The sequence below is a fragment of the Stegostoma tigrinum genome, chromosome 33, assembly GCF_030684315.1.
Source record: "Stegostoma tigrinum isolate sSteTig4 chromosome 33, sSteTig4.hap1, whole genome shotgun sequence".
In the NCBI taxonomy this organism is placed as follows: Eukaryota; Metazoa; Chordata; class Chondrichthyes; order Orectolobiformes; family Stegostomatidae; genus Stegostoma; species Stegostoma tigrinum.
The window spans coordinates 33,315,181-33,335,639 of NC_081386.1; the positions used below are offsets into that span (position 1 = coordinate 33,315,181).

Genomic DNA, 20,459 nt, shown 5'->3' on the forward strand with positions numbered 1-20,459 from the left:
TTTAAATGGAGCCTCTTCTTTATGTCTAACATTTTGAACTTCTCAATAAATAGACAGATGTCTCAGGTCATTCCTTAGCCTTCCCATTTTCCAGAGGGAAAACTCCTCAGCCTGTTCAATCTTTCCTGTCCAATCTCGTATTATTATTATTATTGTGAACAATGTACTTAGAAAAGCATAGAATGATCCGAAAAAGTCACCATGATGTTCTGAAAAGGAAATGATGATATAACTAATTTGGAAATTTTAGGGCCACAGGCTGTGTAAAGAGAAAGCAGGTGGCTGTAGAAGGATTTCCAAGGAAAACAATAAGTTAGCATACAGGTATGGCAAGAAACTAGAATGCAAATTACAGTTTGACCTTTTATTGCAAGTGGATTGGAGTAGGGCAATAACTAAGTCTTGCTACAATTCTGTGGGGCTTTGCAGACACACATCTAAATTTTGAACAGTTTTGATCACTGCATTTGAGGAAGCTGCTGTTTGAATTGGCATTAGTACAGGAAAAGCACACTAGATTGTTGTGTTGAGAAGTTTCTTCTATAATGAGAAGCAGAGCAAATTGGGTCAGTATTCTCTGGAGTTTAGCAGAATCGGAGGTGATCCTCTAGAAACGTCCGAGATTATGAAGGGGCTGACTGGGCATATGCTGAGAAACCGGGTTGAATTTTACCAGAAATCGGCTAATTGTCAATTTTATCAAGTTTCATGGCGGGTTCCTCTCTGTGAGGCCTTGCAAGTGTTCTTATGCTATCTTCCCAACCTTGTCTCATTATCTATGTGCCATGCCCCACTTTTTCTACTTGCCCGCATTCCATAGGCATGAGTACTCATCACTGACGGGTGCTTATGTACCCTGATAGCTAGTTTTCTCCCAGTCTGTCTGTAGTGTTTATGGCAGTCCATATATGGGATTTTATATATGACATTGACCCTGTTGTGGGTATGGGATCCTTTGTTCTTGTCAGCAACTGTGGGTTTGGTGCTACTGTGATTCCTAGAGGTCAGAGTCGTCTGCTGGTCATCTGTGTTCTTGATGTATGGCAGGGTGACTAGCGCGCCCAGGCGTGCTGTGTCTTCCTGCTGTTGTCTGTTGCATAGGTATCGGTGGACTAAGCTTTTTGGGCAGCTGTTGTTTTTAAAGGTGTTCCTCTTCAGCTTTGCACAGGTCCGGGGTGCTGAACTGTTATGGCTCTTTTTTTGAGCCAGGTTCTGATGCAGCTCCGTTTGTGGGTGTTGTGGTTGCTGTTGTAATTAAGTATTTGGTCCGTATGTGTAGACTTTCTGTACATGTTGGGCTGGAGTTCAACATTGGCCCTTCATTTGAATATCACCACATCAGACCAGACCACACAAATAACAAGCGGGACAGACCTGCATCGGAGGTGCACTAGTGTTACCTAATTTGGTGACGAAATGTCTGTAACCCAACCTGCCATCTAAGCAAACCAATCATCAACCTCGTCCACACCCTCAACTATAAATCTTCTCAAAAATTATTCAGCATTGCCTGTCTTGACTTCAGCTGAATACTATCTGAAAAGGCCTAGCTGCCCATGATAGCAAGCAGTTATTTATAAATAGTGATGGGAAATAAATGCCAGCCTTGAACTTTTTAAACTCTAACATTGATTAATGTTAATTGAGTGCCACAGAAAAACTAACATGCATTGGATTGACATGACATTCAAGATACATTTATAAAAACAAAATTGCCCCAGTTGTTTTTATGGAAAAGGAGATGGAATGGTTGGATTTAGAAATGTCAGCAAAAAAAGGCCATAAAATTAAGTGTTTTCTCCAAACTGTATTATCAAAGTGGCAGTAGGCAAAACCAAATAATTACTTTTGCTGAGGGCATTTTCCCTTTCATTCTGAATGAATAGAGAAGCAAAAGCTATATGTTAGTCTGCATATCAGCACTTTGCTGACTCAATTGATTGTTTCAATGCTATCCTGTTATAATTCATTTCCACCTGCTGATTTTCATTACTTAGCCTATATCCCAGTGGTGGAATTTGTACTTCTGTTGCAAAGTAGTGAATGTTAACTGTAGTAGCTTGGGATATAAATCTTTAACGAATGACTGCAGTGCAGATTGATTCTAAAACTTGTATTTTTTTTCTGCAACTAACTTGTTTATTTTAATCTGTGTGGTAGGACAATATTGATGGGAGAGTCTAGTATTTGAGTGTTCAGGTATTCTATCATCCAGATACATTTTATTTACATTTGGATTTTTCTTGCAGGAAGTCTTACGTGATGCTATACTCAGTAATCAGATTCCGCGAGCTCAGGGCTATTTCACAGTTCAACAGAAATCTATGAAAGATCTAAACAAACTCTTGCAAGCTGGTTTAAACCTTACATACGAATGTCTTTTGAAAAAAGACCTGCAGGAGGCGAGGGAACTTTTAAAAAATATGGTAAGTAATGGAAGTCCATAAATGATGGAACTGCTTCAGTTGTACAGTTAACCATTTTAAATGGGGCTGAATTGGAGGATACTATGTTTTCAGAACAGCACTGATGCTTCTTCCTGCTTTTAGGGTTTTGATGTGAAGAGGGAATTGCACAGCATCTGTTGCTACACAGCTGATCGAGATCTTAGAGATTTCCTGGTAAGAAACCTCCACCATTGAGTCGAAAATGTTAAAACACATCTTCATCAAACAGCCAAAAGAGATTCCTCTTGGTTTCAATAAAGTGGGAAGTTGTACGACAGCACGTTAAAGACCAGTAGGTTCATTTGAAATCACATGCTTTTTGTACCGCTGCACCTTCGTCAGGTGAAGTTACTTCTGATTTTTGTCCATTCCAGTCCAACACCCAGCACTTTCACATCTTAGTTTCAGTAAGGTGTATTTTTAGGCAATGTTTATCAAGGCATCAACATGAACCTTGAGTGGTGGAACTTAAGGGACCAGTCAGTAAACTTTCAGAGATTCTTTATACTGTGAAAACAGGCCCTTTGGCCAAACAAGCCCACACCAGCCCTCAGAGAATCCCACCCAGTGCCATCCCCCTGTAACCCATCTAATCTACACATTCCTGAATACTACAGGCAATTTTAGCATGGCCAATCCACCTAGCCTGCACTTTTTGGGAGGAAATGGAGCACCCAGAGGAAACCCACGCAAACATGGGGAGAATGTGCAAACTCCACACAGTCACCTGAGGGTGGAATTGAACCCGGGCCCCTGGTGCTGTGAGGCAGCAGTGCTAACCACTGAGCCACCGTGCTGTCCCTTCCCTTCCTTGCCTGAAGAATGTGTTGATTTGTGCATAGGGAAGGTTTGACAGATTTGGTATCCCTCCAGTACTTCAATCCACTGATCTTTTTATTTCTATGAAAGCAAAATACTGCAGATGATGGAATTCTGAAACGAAAGCAGACAGTACTGCAGTGACTGAACAGGTGTGACAGCATCTTTGGAGAGAGAAATGGAGTTAAAGTTCCTCTTTAAACTCACTTATTCCTGAAACACTGAGGCAGATAGCTCTTGTGGCGTGCACAGACACATACACTTGGGACGCAACTCCAGTTGACCCATTCCCAGTCACGTTTGGACATTGAGCAGTTGTTCCGGCGCCTTCGCCTCCATGCTTACTTCTTTGACAGTGAGCCTAACCCTCCCTCTACTGACCCCTTCTCCCACCTCCAACACAAGCCCTCCTCCTGGACACCACCCCAAGGCCTCTTAGCCCCTGTCGACCTCTTCATCTCCAACTGCCATAGTCCATTTCTGATGAAGGGACTGGGCCCAAAACATCAGCTTTCCTGCTCCTGAGATGCTGCTTGGCCCGCTGCGTTCATCCAGCTCTACATCTTGTTACCCATCCGTTTGATCCATTGGTCAAAAAATCAGGATACGCTTCGGTCACCTTTTCTCTCCTTCCTTCCTGCCTGAATTAAATAGATAATTGGATACAAAGCAACTCAGTATAATGTATATGGAACATCTGGAATGTGGTACAGTAACAACCAGTGTTACTTCTCTTTACTGTCTATCTCTGCACCCCCACCGCACCCATACGTACATTAAGCTTTTTAAGCTGGATGTTTTTGTTGTAAATCACTGAGCGAGAAATTTTAAGCTTTTTGCAAGTGCAGGCTGCCTCAGATTGGGATGGAAAATTTTAGCAAAACCTACCTAATTACAGGATTTGGCGTTATTTTGCATGGAAAGTAATTGGTACTGACGCGATTGACTCCATGTATTAGAATTCACAGAAGGAGGAGTCAAATATGTTTTGCATGCCCTATAAAAAGAGAGGGTGGAGAAATTAGGTTACATAGACACCAGTTTTAGAGCAAAGGTTGTTTGTGTTTCCTCTGTGCTATAATTTCTGACATTCGTAAAAGGCCCCGAGTTGTGCACTTACCCCGTTAAAAGAGAAACACTATCGCTTACTGGTAATTGCATGGTATCCCTGAATTTAAGGTCGAGCCAGGTTTTTCTGAGTCAGTCTTAATTCTTCATGTGACTTGTTAGTATTTTTGTGACTAATTCTTAACATTTTTAATCCATACAAACATTTTTGTGTTTGTTCTTGGCAAATAACTAACAAAATTAGCAGTGGTTCACTGATTTCCATGAATGATTTTGTTGGGAACTCAGTGATGCCTAATCTAATGCTGTTATCTTGCCTTAATAAAAATAAAACCACTTCAAAAATCTTCAAACTGACTCGATGAGTAGAAGTCCATATTGTCTCCAAAGTATTATCTTCATTGTTCTGGGGTTCGATGTATAGTTTATTACTGTATACATTTTACAGGTAAGGGCGGAAAGATATTTCAAAACAAGGGGCGCAAAAAGGAATAAGCCACTTTAGCATGTTTGGTTGTGGAGTACATATTAATCAGTGCACTGCAGAAAACAAAGCGGATACAGCCTTGGTTTAATATTTGTTCTGTAAGTTGTCACCTCCGACAGTCCCAGTGTAGCGCTGAGAGGATGGTGGACTACCAGCTTCAATTTTGTGGTGGAGTGTAAACACACTTTATTTGCTTGACCTCCGGAATTGGAGAAAGGACATAATGTACTCGTATTTCATCATTGTTTTGTTAGAAGACAAAATAGATAAATTACTTCCCCTTTTTTCTTTGCTTTTCCTGAACTGCTGCGCTGTTAACAACAATGAGAGATTGTAGAAACCTGTGAATTGCTGCGGTCTCTGTATAAAACTTCCCTGTCCTCAGTCCAAGTGACGTATTAACCCTTTTCAGTTAAAGAGCATTAACACCAATATTAAAATAGTGGGGAATTTGAAGTGTTATTCAGTCTGATTCGCAGGCTCTACTTTTCAAAGATGTGTTTAATTGATCTTGGTATTTCTGACAATGCAAGGAAACACTTTCTGATATGTTTCAGAGATAGTGGGAGTTGCAGATTCTGGAGAATCTGGTGTAGGCCTGAAACATCAGCCTTCCTGCTCCTCTGCTGCTTGGCCTGCTGTGTTCATCCAGCTCTACGCCCTGTTATCTGACTTTCGGATATATGTTTTGAGAACATGTCTTTAAAGATTCAGAATGAAAGATGCGATCATAAATCCTTCCTGGATCTGTTAGCTCCTGGGCTTCCATTGTTGCACAAAACAAAGTTCTATGTTACAAGTAGTAGTGACCTGTGTGACTTTTGCTCTAATTACTGTTGTCCCTCTACCCTATGTGTTTGTATGTTAAAAATTGTTTAAAATAAATCCAAACATTTGTGTGGGTACTATAAAGTAATAACTTGCAATGTTTGCCTCTTTCAAGTTTATTCCAAGTATCTTCCTTGTTCAGTAATGTATGGTATGTTTATTGAAATCTGTTTTGCAGTGCTGACCAATTTTTAGAATTAGTTTACAGCAGTGAGGGAAGTCAAGACTAATGTTTTGGAAATGCTCCAAAGAGATCAGAGGATAAGCCACAGTCTAAACTGATCCATGCGGTTTCATCTAGAAATGTGTAGATAGACAAAAATAACTACTAAAAGATGTTTTCATTTACCTAACAGAGAATGATTTCTGGAAGAGACCTTATCCCTGCATCACCCTTCCACCATTTCATGTCTTTAGGTGAATTGGAGGGTGAAGCTATTGTTTCTTTAGCTTCTATTTTGTGCTTCATGTTTAGCTCCTTCCTATCAACAAGTTGTATAAGGCACAAGATGGTGGATCCCAAACTGACTGTGGGTAGGAGTATCCAGGAGGCTATCTTGAAGAGAGTAACTTAGACTGCTTCTGCTGGATACACAATGGAGTCTAAATGCAGCACTTTTAGTACCATATCAAACCTGATATGAACAGCTTTCAAATTCTGTTGAAGGCACCAGGTACTTTTTAAATTCATGTGAAATATATTTAAAGTAAGTATAGAGACCCCAAGGCAGCATCTTAAAGTACTTAAGGGTCAATTTTTCATTCCCCAGTCAGTAAGATAGTTTGGTGGGATTCATGCATGCAAGGACAATTTACCATTCATTACTCTTGACTGGTCCTGTCAGATGTTTGTAACGTGCTAAACTGCATAACATAGCCTAATCAGGCATAATGCTAGGTTAAACTAAACCCATGGCTAATATCAGGGAGCACTTATTCATGGAATGAGTGAGCACTATTAGGAGTGGCTTTTCTGAATTGGGTAGGATAGGGTTGGATATTATAGAGCTGAAAGGGCAAAAAATCTGAATTATTCAAGGATTACTTATCTAATGTTTTGGAGAAGACTGTGGAATTGGTGAATGGAAAGAACATTAATGGTCTCCATTTGCTGTAATTGTTCAATGTCTTGTTCCTGATGAATTCCTCACTTCTTCTAGGTGGAAAACCTCCAGGACTATTTATCTGTTGAAGAGAAGGAGAGGGTTAAGTTTGTTCACTTTGTAGAGAAGCTGTATTCCTCCGCACAAATCGTGGAATGTCCTTTACAGAACGGGTAAAGTTCATTTTTATATGATGCACAGAGGCTACTTGTGAATTATGAGGCAATGTCTCATTGCAACTTTCTTGTGTTGTCAAAATTAACAGCAGGAATTTCTCCTTGATGGGTGAAATCCAAAACTGAATTATTGTCTTATACTCAGTCATAGGATCACAGAGTCATGGAGATATGCAGCGTGGAAACAGACATTGGGTCCAACTCATCCATACTGACCAGATATCTTAAGTTAATCTAGTCCCATTTTTCCAGCATTTGGCCCATATCCCTCTAAACCCTTCCTATTCATACACCCATCCAGACACCTTTTTAAATATTGTAATAGTAGCAGCCTCCACCACTTTTGTTCAGCTTGTGCCATACACACACCACCCTCTGCGTGAAAAAGTTGCGCCTTCTTTTAGATCCGTTTTAAATCAGTACCCTGTCACTTAAAACCTATGCCCTCTAGTTTTGGACTCCCCCAGCCCCGAGAAAAGACCTTGTCTGGTTTACCCTATCCATACCCCTCATAATTTTATAACCCTCTAAGGTCAGCCCTTAGCCTCTGATGCTCCAGGGAAAACAGCTGCAGTGTATTCAACCTCTCCATTTAGCCCAAACCTTCCAACCCCAGCAATATCCTTGTAAATCTTATGTGAACTCTTTCAAGTTTCACAACATTGTTCCTATAGCTGGGAGATTAGAATTGAAAACTGTATTCCAATCATGGCCTAAACAATGCCCTGCACATCTTCAATATGACCTCCCAACTTCTAAACTCAATGCACTGATCAATAAAGTCAAGCATACCAAACGCTGCCTTTACTATCCTATTTGCTTGTGACTCTACTTTCAAGGAACTATGAACCTACACTCCAAGGACTCTTTGTTCTCCAGCACTGCCCAGGACCTTCCCATTAAGTGTATAAGTCCTGCTCTGATTTGCCTTTCCACAATGCAGCATCTCACATGTACCTAAATTAAACTCCATATGCCACTCTTCAACCCGTTGGCCCACCTGATCAAGGTCCCATAGTAGTCCACTTCATACATAATGTTTTTTATATATGTTTATATATAATCTTTTCCACCCTGATGTGTGTGGTAAAGCAGAGGTAAAAAGTTAACAATTATTGTTTGACATCTTGTCAAAGCTGCTGTGCTAGGAGGCAGAAACTGACTCTCTCTACACTGAAATTTGATGTGCTATTCCACAATACTTAATAACTGAACAGTTTTCTAATGCAGGTTAAAATTCAAAAATTTGCTTACACCTCTTCAAAATTGTAGTTTGAAATAGAATTGCAGTTTTCAAATTTCTTGCTGTAAATTTACTTTAATTGCCTTTTGAGAATTTTTTCAAAAAATTATTCACTTCGTCATGCTTAAACAAGCCCTCTACCTCCACAAATTGAATGTAGCCTTCATAGGATACAGTTCTTCATGTTTTATAATGTACTTTTCCAGGATATGTTTTTATCTTCCTTTGTTACAAATTGTGTCACTAAGCTCACTTGGCAGCATTGTTGCCTGCATCAGAAGGTTGTATGTCCTGTTCTATGTTAGATTTGTGAACTAAAGCCTGAGTTGACACTCCAGTTTGATACTGATGGAACTACACTATCAGAAGTTTTTGAATGAGACTTTGAAACTGTCCATGTCTGCCCTGTTGATGGTTGTACAAGGATCATGTGCCATTACTTAAAAAAGCAAGGGAACTTTCCCTGGAATTCTGGCTGATCTTTACCATTTTTATCAAGGTCAATAAAACAAATTATCTAGTCATTATTATAAAACTGTTGGTGGGATTTTATTACAAACAAATTGGTGACCATGTTTGCTGTATGCACCCAATATGCCAGCGTTAACATGCACAAGTTTGGGCCAGACTTCCTCACTGCACAGGACCCCCAACCAATGCTAGACACCAGATACACTGACAACATTTTCTTCCTTTTGGACTCATGGCAAGGAATCGCTGAAACAACTACATTACTATGTCAACAAGTTTCATCCCACAGTCATACTTACCATGGGCTACACTTTAGAATTAGTCTCATTCTCGGACACACACATCTCCATCAAGGATGGACACCTCAGTGTCTCACTGTACTGCAAGCCCATGGATAACCTCAGTGCTGCACTTCTCTAGCTTCCACCCTAAATATATTAAAGAAGCCACCCTCTCTGGACAGGCCTGCGTAGACACAGGATCTCCTCAGATGAGGAGGAATGCAATGGATACCTAAAGGTTTTGAAGAATACCCACATAAGAACAGGATACAATGCTCAACTCATCGATTACCAGTTCTGACATGCCATGGTGAAAAATCGCACTGACTCCTCAAGGTAGGCATAGGATATGACTGCCAGAGTACCCTTCGTCATCCAGTACCTGCCTGGACCAGAGAATCCTGGACCTGGACCACGCCATGTTCTTCACAGCCTTCAACAAGTCATTGATGAACATTTCGCCAAAATCTACCCAATGCCTCCACTTCTTTTCTTCAAGCAGCTGCCAAACCTTAAACAGACCATTGCTCGCAGCAAACTTCCCAGCCTTCAGGACAACACCACCGATCACAACACTGTACAACCCTGTCATGACAGCCTCTGCAAGACAAGCCAGAACACTGACATGGACACTACCATCACACGTGGGAACAGCGCCCACCTTGTACATAGTAGTTACATTATGACATACATCCCCTGATTAAGTTGGGCCTACACCTGGACCTTCTGGCCCAGAGGTAGCACAGTACCACTATCCTAAGTCCTGTTGTGGCATATCCTAAGAATATGTTTGTAAATATTTTCTAAACAACCTGTTCAGTGATGTTATTATCCATCTCTGGAGCAGGTAGGATTTGATTCTGGGTGTCCTAGTCCAAAAGGTAAGGACACTGTTAATGTACCATGTGAGCCCTCTGAGGACATAGCTGCTGAATGAGACCTCAGCAAGGAGCAATCAGCAACCCTTGTGCCTGCCACAAATGGTCATTTGTGTGGAAGCCTTGGGCTGTATTCCTCACAACTGAACCCAATGATGTCCTTTCCTAATGTTGATGCACGTGCCTTTCCAACAAGGATTGATAAATAATTATTAGAAATTGAATGTTTGCTTTTTATTTCATCCCCTGCAACCCAGAGATGCCAAGGTCATTTGTCACACTCCTAGCATAGGAGTCCTGGAGTGGTTAATCTAATATTTAGATGGTGGAAATTATTTTGGGCTGCAGAGTTTATTTTGTAAAGATGTGCATGATAATCAGCCTTAGTATATTCTCAGTGTCCAACATTATTGAAGATCTGGCACATATAGACCTGAATGTCTAGACCTGAAGACTTCAATCCATATCTATGGATATTTGGCTACAATCTGCCTCCAATTTCATTTAATTGTAAACACTGTGATGGTACATTTATACTATATTGTTATTATTTAGGAACTTGGAATTGAAAATGGATGATAAGCAGATTTTGGTTTTCAGTTGTGTGAAGGTTTGACTTTATTGGCAAAAATCAGAAGTAATTCTGAGCAGAGAACTAAAGGACAGTCTTTCTAAGAAAGCACGTGGCTTAATTTAAATAACTCGATCAGCTAATTAGGGAGTTAATTGTTGAATGATTTCAAAGTCGAACTTTGAGGCAGATGGTTAGGGGTCAGTCATAAATTGAGATCAGAAGACAAGTCATCCTCACAGAAGGGGCGGTTACTCGTTCAGAGAAGTCCTCAGCCAGAGTGTTTAGTTTGTATTGTATTGTATCCAGGCTTTTGCATAAGAATTGCATTTTCAGGTCATCAGAGCTGAAAAGAAGTCTTAAGCTGCTTCTGCAGGCCATGGAGAACTCAAGGTCATACGAGTAAGAAATTTTAAAAGTTAGCTTATGAGTGGGTCTTCTTTGTGATTGACTGTAATGGATATTGCTAGGGAAAGGGTTGAGTATTTTTGCTGCATATGTTAGGATCTTTCCAAGATTTATTTATATACACAGTATAAGTAATTAGTTATGTTTTCCTTTGTGTGAATATGTTCAGTGACTGAGCATTTTTCCTGTAATAAAAGTGTGAAAATCAAATTTATTTATCAAGCCAGGTTTCAGTCAGATCTGCCTTGTCTAGTATTATCATTAACTGGGATCACCGTAATACATATTCTGGAGTACTCACATTATCACTTCACAAGCTTTTTACACAATCTTAAATGACAAACTTTTGAGAGTTTTAATTATACCTATACTGAGGACCCAATGCCCTTCTCCAGCTCACTTCTTAGCCAAGTTATTGTGGCTACCAGACAGGCAGCGTTTTTTAGTCTGTTTATGTAGGAAAGGAATGAGTGGAAATTTCACGTTAACTGATTGACTGATTTGTTAGTGAGCTTTCTAAACTTCCCTTGTTAGTATAATTTTCTGTTAGGGCATAATTGCAATTGCTATGACCTGTGATACTTAGCAAAGTGAGAACAGGGGGCCTTCCCATTACCCCGGCTCTCCCACCCACCCACCCCCACCCCCACCACCCCTCTGTTATCTCTATGAAGTTCTGGTAATTTACAAAATGTGTAAGCTTTTGTGAGATGCTTAACATTCTAAATGAAGTTTTTCTTTCCATTAGGAGATTTGTATCGTGTATATGCCATATAGCTACTGAAAAGAGTTAGAGCAGCCTTAAAAAGCTCACTATGTAGGAGTACAGAAATAAATAAAATTTTCCACTATTAAGTATAATATCTGAAAAAAGTCACTATCATTGAACATTGGTTACTTTATGATTTTTACAAAGGGAAGCTCTATTCATAGAGTAAGTGTAAGGTTCTAACAATCGGTGATTAGGTAGAAAGCGAGGTTTTCAAGATGCCATGAAATTGCTCAATCTGGTTACTTGAAGGGTTTCTGCATGGGATACACAGGAGTAGCGTTTTACCTCGACAAATTTTCCCAATACTATTTCCTCACTCCAAGCATACAGATATGTGGACATGTCATCATCATACAACACAGACACACACCCTTTGGTCCAACCAGTCCATGTCGACCATAACCCTCCAATATTTTCTGTTCATGGAAAATGGAAAATCAGTTACCTGTGACTGTTTGGTGTACGATGAAAGTGTTTCACTTCTATTACTTAAATTGTGGAATTTCGAGTTCAAAATAGAAGATGATAGATGTTAGTTACTTCTATGAATGGTTTAGTTTTCAAACCAAAGGCCAGAGGATCGTAGTAGCATGGTGATCAGATATGCCATTTGTTAAAGCAGGTGATGACAGAGCCCTGTATTTTGCTGGGAAGACTTTTATATTACTGGGCCTATGACAAGTAGGATAGACATTGAAAGCCGTTAGCTTTGTTTTCAATTTGAAAGAATCTAGGCTGAGCAAGTCTTTTTTTAAAATTCAGCTCATAATCAACTTTTTAGTTTCTCTCCTAGGATAATATTAGGACCGTTCAGGGACCAGTTACTTCAAAAATTTTGGTTTGTGGAACTTATAACCCATAAGAGGTTAGCAGTCAGCAGGTTATTGCAACGGAGCAGTTGAGGTTCTTGGGTTTGTGGAAAAGCTCATGCTAGATTTTTGAGGGACTCATCAAATTGTCTCCACAGTCCATGGTAAAGAAACTATCAGGAGCCAGTAAGTAGAAAACTAAAGAGTTAAGGTAGGGTATAATTTATCTGGTCTGAGTCTCTGTGACATACAGATTTTGGAAATCATTTGATATTTTCATTTGCTGTGAGTTTTAGATCTTGCTAGCTACCTTCTGAATTTAGCTGTCTTTGTTTATATCTTCTTTTGTGTAATACATTCTGTTGTTAAAGAAATCTGCAGCCTAATGAGAATATGTCCCAGTTACTGACTACCATATTAACCAACCAAACAAAAAAACAATCTATCAAACCAGATTTTATTCTTGAATCTGACTCAATAGTTCCATCAGCTGTGATAATTGTGTTAATGTCTGTTATTGATATATTAAAAACCTTGCACATGTAAGTGCCACTCGTCTTATTTCTTGGAAACCAGCCCTGCTGTAATGACATCCTCCTCCTTCCTAGCACTGCCAGTGCTCCACTAAGTTTATATAGGCAGGTTCCACTCTCATTAGGAATTTATAAAGACAGATGCATCATTTTATAATTTATAAAACCAGTTCAATTATTCTCCCACCCTCCCTGCTTAACTGAAGATTGTTTTTGGCCTTGACTCCTCGATTGCAGTGTCACAGAAGTCAGCTTTCAACTCATTGTGTTTGTTCCAGCATTTCAAAAGAACCGTTCTATTAATAGAAATGGGTTGAGATTTACAGATTGGATTTTCATTTCAGCAAGTTCATTGGCTTCTGAGGATATATATTTTACCTTGCTTGTGTATGTCCATCACTTCAGGCTGTTCAAGCAGTGCTGATTTATTTATTTTTAATAATTTAAAAGCTGCTTTAAGATTGCCTGCTGTAGACTTTGTAGAAATCTCTCCTCCTGATGATATTCCACTTCCCAGGTCAGCTTTTCGTTCCCTTGTTTCTGTGAACCATAAAGTCTCTCACCTTCATTTTGGTGCATTTGCTTTCAGTGAATTTTTTTGGGGTTTTACAAATTGTCCTTTGTTGTCAGTTGTGACTTAATGTAGCTGGATACATTCACATTTGTATAATTTGTGTACTCCCATAGATTTTAAGTTTAATTGTTTTAGAGGTGTATGAGAAATGTTTGCAGGAGGCAATAACATTGTAACATTGCTGCTAGATTAATAATTATAAGACCTAAGAAATAGTCAGTGAATCTGGGTTCAAATCCCACCATCATCATGGCTGATCCAATGATGGTCATGAAAAAATTGCCATAAAGTCCCATCTGATTCACCAACATGTTTAGGGCCTTTTAGTGGTGCAATGGTCATTGCCCCATATGCTCAGAAGGTGTACCATAACATCTTTTAACAGGTTGGTTAGAAAAATAGGTAAATTTTAAAAAAAAGTTTTATTTAAAGTCTATAAGCTCCACTTTATTTCACCAGTAATGCAGTGAATGTGGATGTGAAACAGTTCTTTTCGGGGAAGTAACCAATATTCATCCCTTTCTTTGGTGAATTGACTCATCTCAGCCAAAGTATTGAAGTGTTAGAATTGGTGTACTCCTGAATTTGATGGAGTTATTTATTAATCTGAATGGCTATGTCTACCTCTGTGGAATGAATATAAAATTGAACTAGGCAGAGATGCCTTCTGTGTTCATATAAGCCAACTGATGCATGGTCAAACTTGACAGTAATTGAAAAATGGGGTACTGCACAGGACCAAAACTTAAGCTAATTGTTGGGAGAGATGAGAAGATGAGAAAGTTCGCAATATTGGGAATTCCACCAGAAGGATTGCAACTCTGGTTATTTAAAGAAAGCAGCATTTTGAACTCTTAGAATTTTGGAGCAGGAAAAGATCTGAGGTGGTTGGGCTTTGAAATTTTTAGCTGTCTTTCTGTCGTCGGTCTTCTGACCAGCTATGTTAGCAATAACACAGTTAAGTGTCTTTACAGCAACATATCTGTGATCAATATTGAGCAGGAATTTTGTGAAAAAAAAAAATTAATTTTGTGGGCCTTTCCAGCATTTTTCAGGCTGAAAATATTGATCCCAGTTTTGCAGCTGTCCTGGAGCCTATTATGAACTCTGAAGTTGGAAATGCTGAGCACCCACAAGGAGGTTCAAACTCATGTGTGGTCATTTTGGATTGGGCCAAATGGTGGAATGAGGTTGCAAAAGAGCAAATAAAGTTATGCAGAGAATTGGATATGAGTAAGTATAGAATATATATTACATTTAGGATGGTAGTGGATTTCTGATAGTATGTTTTGTGCAAATTAAGTGTAGTTCTTTTGGAGAAATTTTGTAATGAGGTCTAGCTTCTTGTGTGGACTGAGTTGAGCAGTTGTAACTTTAACCCTTGTGTCTTTTAATCCCATGTTTCCTTCTCCTTTGCTAAGGTTTCAAAACTGTGACTCAATAAAATCCAGTTTTAAGGAAAAAGAATTAAATTACTACAATTTCTCCAAAATGGTTGAATTTTCTGATACTGGGCATCAGCTTGTCTCTCTTCTGAACTCTCTCTCTGTCCAAGGCTTAATTGTCACATGTTATTCATGTGTTTGGTTCGGAGTTACGATATATTTGTGTTCTGGGAGCCATTTCTTTTCTGTGTTGCTTTTAAAATTACCGATTGTTTGTTCCTTTATTAATTGTTGATGTACCTCCTCATAGCAATTCAATCTTGTAGCGCCGAGGTATTGTGGACCTACCTCACATCCAGACATTGTTGGGCAAAAGTTTGTGACTGGATTGAAATCTTCCAAACTAATGAGAATTCTGCAAATTGGCCAACTCTGACGCCTGATATTGTGAATCAGAGCACACGTTGCAGTAACTACATGAGAAATCAGATATTGGACATATTGGCAAGGTAAATATCTCCAATTTTATGTGCCACCCTAGCATCAAAAGCCTAGTTTTCTCCTTTGAGTACCTGCATTTGTAAATAAACAAAACTGGTAATACAGTGATTGAATGAACCGCAAAGGTCTTTGGTATTAGGAATGTAGAGGCTGAGCCTTTCTTTCTACCATAATTCTGTTACGCCCAACGGCCACTGTTACTTTAAAATAAATCATTCCTCTTCTCAATTTATTCAAAATAAGCACTGGCAAGTCGTTTAATCAACCTCCCAATAGCTCACGGGTCCGTTTTTTACAAACGTTGTTCAAATTTAATTTATTTTTTAATAAAACCTAGTTATAACTCTCAAAATTTGAAGATTGAGTTGCCCAAGAGTGCACTTTTTTTTAAAGTTATATGTGGACCAGAAGTAGGAATTTATTACTGCAACCTCCTGGCAATTTGGTTTTGTTTTTTATATTTGCCTCAACAGAAAAGGAGTATTCATCCGTTCAGAGCTAGCAGACTTTAGACAGCTCCTGGTCAGACTAAGCGGCTCGGGGGGAGTGATGCAGAAACCTCACCCAGTTCCAGTTTACCAGTCTCCTGATGGTCTTGACTTCTACAGCTGTTTCGTCCTCTTCTGCCTTGAGCATGAGCTGCGCTATCTTTTATATGCTTACCTGGATTATTATGGGTGAGTAGATTTCTGGAGATTGGGTTGGGGTAGTGATTTATTCCAACAGTGGCAGTGGCACAGCTAAGTGCGGTTGGAGCAGTGTTTTTGGTTTAGAACATAGAACATAGAACATTACAGCACAGAGGTTTAGCAGCAGACTCGAGGCATCAGAGCAGAGGAGCCAGGATCCAGGCCCATGACTGAGCTAGAAGCTGGAGCTGTTCCAAAGACCACCTAACATTATCAAGAGAAGAGTATAAGATGAGGATAGGGTCAAGTTGAGCTGTGATGCTCTCCATGGTTAAATAGCCAGATACTGGCTGTTCTGTGGAAGGGTCACTCGACCCAAAACGTTAACTCCGATTTCTCTCCACGCATAAAGAGTCATAAAAATATATAGCATGGAAACAGACCTCTTGGTCCAACTCATCCATACCGACCAGGTATCCGAAATAAATCCAGTACCATTTGCTAGCATTTGGCCCACATACCTCAACTCTTTGTATTCATATATCCATGCAGATGCCTTTTAAATGTTGTAATTGTACCATCCTCCAGAACCTTCTCTGGCAGCTCATTCCATACACGCACCGTCCATTGTGTCAAAATGTTGGCCCTTGGATCCTTTTATATCCTTTCCCTTTCACCTTAAACCTATGCCCTCCAGTTTTGGACTCTCCCATTCCCAGGGAGAGTGTCTCCTCAGCCTCCAACGCTGCAGGGAAAATAGCTTCAGCCTATTCTGCCTCTTCCTGTAGCTCAAATCCTGCAACCCTGGCAACGTCCTCGTGAATGTTTTCTGAACCTTTTCCAGTTTCACAACACCCTTCCTACAGGAGGATGTCCAGAATTGCACACCATACTACAAAAGTGGCCTAGCTGATGTCCCGTACAGCTGCAACATTACCTGACCTGCTGAGCTTTTCCAGCAATTTCTGTTTTTGTTCTTGCACTTGCTGGCTATATTTGGTCTCACTGAAGTGTGACCACGTGGGTGAGATAACAAAGAGAAATGGAATCCTGCTGCATCAAAACTAAACATCTGAAAAGGAAGGGAATATAATTGGAGATTAAGAAACTGGATATTGTTTAAAATGCAGTTCTTTCTTCAGGATATCTGTTAAGAGTGAACATGTCTATATGCCAAAGTGAGTGGATCCAGCAATGAACAATTTATTAACTAGATAATCAGACTAAATTATTTCCACTTATCATTGATAACCATAGTTTTTATAAAGATGTAAATGTTTTATACTGCCTTAATCTGGCAGAAGCGTGATTTATAGAAATGCAGAGAAGAATAGTGACTAAGAATTCACTGCAGCTCACACTTAGGTCCTGGCTATGTTTTGCAGAATATAACCAAAAACATTCTTTCCCATAAACTCATGTGTGATTGATTTTTTTCCCTGGAATACGCCAATACTGGCCAGTAGGGCATGTTCTTAATCTACTGGAGCTGCAGCATGAGTCATTTGGACTCTGAGGTCCGTAACCCCCATGGTCAATTTCTCAGGGGTACCCAACCAGGAGCAACTCTTTCCAGTTACTGGATGAGTCCATCATTAAACATGAATGTGTAGGCGAAAAGAAGTTAAATATTGAAGTTGCGTAATGCCAAAGTTTGTAGTTTAACACTGCAGATTTTGAAAGGAAAAGAGGATAATTTTGTAAATGTATCATGCACAACCAGCTTCAAAATCTAAAACTCGCCAGGATCCAGTAGGATCAGTGACCAGAAATACTGACTGGACATTAAGCAGAACAGAAAAGCCCTCCTGTGTATGTCCCATGGTGGCATGTTGTGAAAAAAAACAAGTTGTTTTTAAAAAAAAACAGCTGCTGAAGTTAACTGCTTCCTCTTGAGAGGCTTAGTTGTTTATCAGGCTGGTATGATCCCGTTCACAAGTGTCTACATGCTCTAAGCAAGGCATTAACTTGTCTGTGTTCTTTGGGGTAGATCCAAATCTGCCAGGAATCCCTAACCCAGTTTCTTTGGGAATCCAGTGTAGTATTTGCCTCAAATTGAGCTTTATTTTTCCTGCAGGTGCAGCATTGTTGTAAGCAAATTTAACTGCCACCTTGGCAACTGTGATAACAACCAAAATATTCCATTCAACGTACAGTGCTTTGTTACATTTGGCGTTTTGTACCTTTTTTTAATAAATGCAGGATTTTCTTTAAATTCAGATTCTGGGAAAATTTGACTTATAAGCTGGTTGCCAGCATTTGCAATGCAAAATCCAGCTCCTTATCCCTAGTTTAGGACCCACAAATAATTGTCTCAGCAGCTGGAATCAGGAACCAAGTTTGTGAATACTGACAGCTGGCTCATAAACTGCCAGTCCATCCAGATCCAAATTAAAACAGCACCAGCTTAAAGGCAGCTTCGTTATGTAGACTTTTGGATACAGCTATAAATGGGATAATGATTCTCATGCTGTACTTATTCTTTCAGATAACTTTTGAGCTGAACATTACTTAAATCCCCAAACCAGCTTAGAATTTGATTTTAAAATGAATCCTTGTAACTACCAGATGTTACAATAGCTATATGTTGTTACAGTTAATGGATGTTTCAGTTGGGATTTTTCACTGGATATATTGGTGTGACTTAAAGAAGATCATTAATAGGGCTGAGACAGGGTTTGTTCATGTGTTGAATTTATAACAAAGCTATCTCTTGCGGTTGCTGCTCCTGCATTCTGTCCTCCCTCGCAATCCTTCAGAGGATGGGGCTCAAGAAAATCTTGAAATATGACATATCTCAATGCACATTGAGTTTTCTTTTCAGGTGTTGAAAAAAGATAATTATTAATTACTAGAGAATTAAGCATATTTTGTTGTCTTTTTTAAAAGGACATTTTCTTTTTAATTTGCTTGACTCGTGTTTTTTCAGTGATTGTGAGGTTTTTGACATGTTACTGTAACTCCCTTCCTTCTGTGTTTTACAAATGACCTAAAGGTCAGGATGTGGCTGATGCTTTACTGACCTTTATAATAAACCTATTTTCAGAGCAGTGCCATTGTGTTTTTTGGGTTAGCTTTGGATAGCTGCCTCTATCGTCAGCCTTGCATTGTGCACAGTTTGCAAAAGTGGCCTGCAATGGCTTTTGCTTACCATCAAGCTGTGATTTTAAAATTGTGATGTCTCATTCTGATGGTTGATTCCTCTTTCACTTCCTCTGTGCAGGCAAAGTAATGCCATCGTAAAACACTCGGATGGTAACAATGTAAATGTAACTCCTCTGTTACTTATTGACAATCAATTTGCTTCAGTGAAGCCCTGTGCAGTAAAATGCCTTTGAATGCTATCAATAATAATCCAAGTGTAGACTGCAGATGATCCAAAAAATACATAGTTTTGTAGATCTTGGTACTTTTAATTTTGTATGATTAGTTTGTCTGTGGCGGGTTTAGTTGCTGTTTCTTATTTCCTTTCCTCTAACCCTGTAAGCTACAGTAGTGGCTAGGGCGGTACTGGATCAGAATCCTGATGTCAGGAATTCAAATTGCACCCTGGCAAATTTTGGGATTGGTCATTTTGGAAGATTTTTTGTATTAAAGGAGCTGCGAAGTTGTCACTAAGATCTAACTGGTTTGCTAATAACTCAAGGCCAGTGCAATTTATACAAAATGGTTGAACCATCCGAGCAGCCAAGGCTGAGTTTAAAATGCAGCGTTCTTCATTTCATCCATGTTCTACGAATAAAACATGAGTAATTACTGATGCAAAATAAAGGTAGAATGCTGACATTTTACTAATAATGTTAGTCTTGTCAGTAGCTCACCAAGAGGAGCTGACGAGTCATCTATGTCTGGGTCTTGACTATTGTCCCTGTTAAAATGTCTTGAGAGATTTGAAGACTTTGATAAAGAATCCTCCCCCTCTAATACAGCATCTTATAATACACCAGTGTAGTACCTCAAAGTGGTTGTGCCAGAAATCCAGACTCTTGTTCTGCTTCACCTCATAGTCATTATAGTTAATCGCAATGTTGAAAAGCTGGCTACTTCAGAAAATTTTTTAAGACGTTCTTTGTAATCTATTTAGTGACAGCTTGGCAAACATCCAGCATGATCTCAGAAGCTTTTTTTTAAATATTAATTAACTCTTAAAGCCTTTCAAACAGAGAACTTCAACTCTATGACAGATTTGATGAGAGAATTGTTTTTCTCCGGAAACCTATTTCAGTAAATCAGCGGTCAGAAAGAGACTGTGTGTTTCTTTTGTGGAATTGACAATTAGGTTGCCCATACTTCATGCCATTCCAGCAATCTGGAGCTGGATTTTCAAGGTGGCATCAGGAGTCTGATTCACAGACCTCCCATAGCAAAATTCCATGCTGTTTTGAATTTGAAAACGTTCTAATTAGGCCAGAGGTGAACTGCCTGTAGAGAGTAAGTGGAAAAGGCAGTCAGCAGCCATATGGAGCTTGCCCTTGT

At 39.4% G+C, this 20,459-nt stretch overlaps 1 protein-coding gene across 2 annotated transcripts in view; it reads left to right on the plus strand.

The window, feature by feature from the left end:
• spg11 (SPG11 vesicle trafficking associated, spatacsin) overlaps positions 1 to 20,459 on the plus strand; it is a 143,179-nt gene that overhangs the window by 38,136 nt on the left and 84,584 nt on the right. For both annotated transcript variants that reach the window (XM_059639165.1, XM_059639166.1), the window contains exons 11-16: positions 2,250 to 2,426; positions 2,550 to 2,621; positions 6,810 to 6,925; positions 14,514 to 14,701; positions 15,164 to 15,362; positions 15,828 to 16,031. In XM_059639165.1, coding sequence (XP_059495148.1) covers positions 2,250 to 2,426; positions 2,550 to 2,621; positions 6,810 to 6,925; positions 14,514 to 14,701; positions 15,164 to 15,362; positions 15,828 to 16,031 — 956 coding nt within the window. The remainder of the gene's footprint in view (positions 1 to 2,249; positions 2,427 to 2,549; positions 2,622 to 6,809; positions 6,926 to 14,513; positions 14,702 to 15,163; positions 15,363 to 15,827; positions 16,032 to 20,459) is intronic.